The sequence below is a fragment of the Diaphorina citri genome, unplaced genomic scaffold, assembly GCF_000475195.1.
Source record: "Diaphorina citri unplaced genomic scaffold, Diaci psyllid genome assembly version 1.1 scaffold5905, whole genome shotgun sequence".
NCBI lineage: Eukaryota > Metazoa > Arthropoda > Insecta > Hemiptera > Psyllidae > Diaphorina > Diaphorina citri.
The window spans coordinates 9,100-13,265 of NW_007383281.1; the positions used below are offsets into that span (position 1 = coordinate 9,100).

The window sequence follows — 4,166 nt, forward strand, 5'->3', positions numbered from 1 at the left end:
AAGGGTATTATGGGTTAATGTGTGTTAATGACTATTTAGTCTCCGTATAAGACATCCTCGGAAGGAGTCTAAGTTTTGGCTTTTTTCAAGGTTGTTAGTTTCTAATAGTGAAACACGGTTTTAAGGTCCCAACAACGTGAAAGGTTTGAGTAGGGGCCAAAACAGGAGCCTTTTTAGGTTCCACCTTGTCAAAAGTTTCTGGCAGTTATCACAGCTTCTATAATGTTTTTTCATTCAAGTTTTGTACTGTGTCATAACAAAATTAACCCAACAGTATAAGAACCGTGAAAAAAAAAAAAAAAAAAAAAAAAAAAACGATAGCATTTTAGACTTTGTCAATGAAAAGTTCGGAACGTGAGTCTACAGACGAAAAGTATACGACAAGCCTCAGCTTCAGCTAGACTATTGACCGAAAGTCAAAAAAATCGATTATAAAGTCAAATATCGATTATCCAGCTTTGTTTACCTTTTTTCTTATCAATCTTATCATATATCATTATTTTTTATTTATTTTCCTTCTTTGATTTGCGAATAATTTGTGAAGAATTTGAAGAATGAAGAACTCTAATTTTCTCTAAGACAGAGTGTACCAAGTAAACACCATCGAAGACTCTACATAGAAGAAAGGAAACATATACATTAAAACCTACATCTGAACAGATATCAGATATATACCATTTCAGCAAGACATTGTTACGGACCTCAACAACTATCCAAGTTTTTATATCTACTACCAATCAGTAATACCTATCTAATATCGAATATGAGGAACATCCACTATCTTTAGGAAACCACAGTATTACGGATGAGTCACTCAAGGTAAGAGGTAGATTTGATTTTGAATATTTGTCGTGCATAGTATATTATTGATACTTGTTTGATCCTAGAATTGATCCCTGAAATAAAAGCATCACAATGTCAATGGAAGAAACTATGAAGAACTTCATGGCCCAAATCACCTCAAAATTGGATACAAACAACCAGCTTATAAAATCTGAAGCAGAAAAAATTAATACAAATATGAATAAAAAATTACAACCATTAGTGAAAGAGGTGACAGAAATGAAACAGAAGGTGCAGAATCTTGAGAAAAACATAGAAATTAATATGTCAAGAATTAATAAAATAGAAAAGAAAAGAAATCTTATAATTTTTGGACTAGAACAAGAAGAGGAGGAAGATCCCACCATGCTAGAAGAAAAACTTCTTCAATTATTCAAGGAGAAACTAAACATCAAAGTAGAAACATTTGAAATTGACTTTATAAAGAGATTTGGTAAAGCCAAAGATAAGAAACCCATAGTAGTCGGACTAACTACATGGAAAAGAAAAATAAGCATCTTAACTCAGACTCCCAAGCTGAAAGGAACAAACATTGTAATTAAAGAAGATTTCCCAAAAGATGTCATAGAGATCAGAAAGAAACTGTATCCTCAAATGAAAACATACCGAGAACAAAACAGAAAAGCAATATTAAAATATGACAAATTATATGTCGATGGAAAACCAATAGTGGCCGAAGAGAAACAAGAAGATAACATGATGGAATATGATGAATCTGCAGATGAAATAAATCAATATAAAAAAAGACCAGCATCACAATCACCAGAGATTATCATAGATAAAACTAAAAAGACAGAGACTCCATACAAGAAAAAACAAACCCCCCTGTCCATTCAGCTCACTCAAAGCAAATTAACACATCTAATCACACCTCAATCTAGCACAAAAAATAACGAGAAATCCCAATAGCAATCAATATTCTACTGGAACTGTCAAGGCACAAAAAATTGGGCACATCTGAAAGACAGATACTATGAAAGATTAAAAGAACTTAGTCTATTGAACCCACTGGAATATACACACAATTGGATGACACAGCTCAGGGACATAATAATTCAACTTGAAAGCCATCACCTATTCGACTCTAGTAACAAGCAGGAAATAAAACAGGAAATGGAAAAAATACTAGAAAGTTACAAAAGTCAAAATAGACGAGAGGACTCAAGAAGAATTAGAGAATTACATTGAATTGGCACTGAATTACAGGGCAAATATTCTAAATGAATTTTTCTGATACTTTTTCTTATACTAGTTAGGTAACTCTAAAAGGAAAGAAAAAGGGAAAAAGAAAAAAGAAAAGAAAAAAAAAAAAAAAATAGTAAACGATGAACCTAATATAGGTACTTGTAAAACTTTTGATAGACATGTATAGGCACATACCTTAGAAGAAGAGAAGGAAACTAAATATCTTAAGACTACAAGAAGTACCTAGGTAGATGCATCAAGTAATTAATATCTATTAGTTAATTAGTCATTAAATATTAGAATATTTTTTCATATATTGTCTCATAATCTAGTATATAGAAACAACATGTATTGTATACAGATAAAAGATGAACTGTTTCATGTACCCTTTTTTTTTCAGGCAAATAGAACATTGAAATATTTATTGTAACTAAATTTTTGAGGCCTAACTCCATTGTTAAAACTTTGTAATACATAATATAAATAAATAAAAATAAAAATAATAATAGAATACGCTGATCCCCGTTACTAAGTGCGCGGCCTATACAAATACATGTAGCCAGTGAATAAGGCCCGGCTGTAGTACAAATACGCTCGAATTTTAGCTAAGGCCCATGTGACTAATTAATACCTGGACCCCACTGCTCATATACAAGATACCTAACCCTTACTATAAGGACCGATATACAAATACCTGAACCTGGTTACTAAGTCTAGATAGTCAATATACAATGCACCCTTGATGTGAGGTTTCGCTCCCTCGTAGAATGTTCGCAGGATGCTCAGCTGAATGCTAGGATACAACAACGTTACATGCACGTCCGATGGATCCCCTGATGTTCCACGCCTGTAGACAGGGAGTCATGAAAAAGAAAATGTGTAAGCTAGACCAGCGCACCAGCAATATTTGCCCCTCGCACAATGCGGAGCGACCTAAGCGCGGTGACTCCCAAGTCCACTGCAACGCAGGCGGAACGGCCTGCGCTGAAGAACGCCGGACCAAAAGCGTCAGTTTTCGGTTCCTGGGGAATCGTCGCGTATAAACGCGCTACGTTAAGACGCGAGCATCCATCGTGTAAAAATTTCTATTACTGGAGATGATATTGGTGATATTATTTTGCGATATATATAAACACGCGGCCATCACTGCATCACAGCTTAGCCGACCATGTGGGCCATCAGCGTGGTCGTTCACGCTTTATTTTTCCATAATAATAGATGACCAATGTATGTTGAAGTTGAGCATCGAATTATTATCACAGCGCGTGAGCAGCACTACAGGAAACTGACAGGATGCACAAGTGGAGTTGTATGGCGTTAGTGAATCGGTTTGTGAATCGTATTCGTAGCTAGAAGTGATCAAATTACGTTTTCTGCATTAGTAAAGTCAGTTCTTTGTCATTAGATCGTTGTAAGTGTCAAATTTTTGAGATCAGAGTAAGTTTCGGGTGTTGATATTAGATGTGAATAAGGATCAAGGTAATAAATTTATTACATTTAAATGTCTAACGGTTTACTGGGGTAGGCTTCAAATGAGTTTGTTGTAAACATCTCGCAATAACTTCGGCCTGAGACACAGACTGGCGCTGAGTTTGTGTTCATCTGGTCTAAACCAAACCTGACCTTTATTAGATTATGAGTATATGTGATAAATCCAAACGATTGGGATCAAGACATTATAGATGGCCAACGACCAGGAAGCACCAGTATTCGGCGGCACGATTATCGAAGCGGATCACAATAGTCCGACCCTTATACCTTTTTATATATTACTATTGTAATTTAAATAGAGAAGGGACGGACTAAAAAGGGGGAGGGGCATTCCTATAATCATAAATATTCATACCCACCCACCAGACACCCCCCTCCTCAACCCCTTACAACAACTCAGGGGAAACTTTCCACGAGGAATATGGAGGGGGGGAGTTGTGAACTTGAGTGATACTAGTGGGGGGCGGGTGGGATGTGTGGAAATTGTGGGGGAAGGTAACAAAGAAGACGCGGTTGGCACCGTCCAAACATGTTCTACCTTACGAGAAGGGTCCCTATTTTTTCTTTTTCATTTTTTACCAGAAACAACCAAACTTCAGTGGATTGTGATGGTTTGCGCGGTGGACTTCAGATCTGGACTTCTGGAG

General features: G+C 36.1%; 1 protein-coding gene across 1 annotated transcript in view; it reads left to right on the forward strand.

The window, feature by feature from the left end:
* Positions 1 to 437: 437 nt before the first annotated feature.
* Positions 438 to 4,166, forward strand: part of LOC103521773 — a 21,125-nt gene continuing 17,396 nt past the window's right edge. The window contains exon 1 of the mRNA XM_026832296.1: positions 438 to 1,611. Within this exon, the coding sequence (XP_026688097.1) occupies positions 916 to 1,611 (696 nt within the window). The 5' untranslated portion in view covers positions 438 to 915. The remainder of the gene's footprint in view (positions 1,612 to 4,166) is intronic.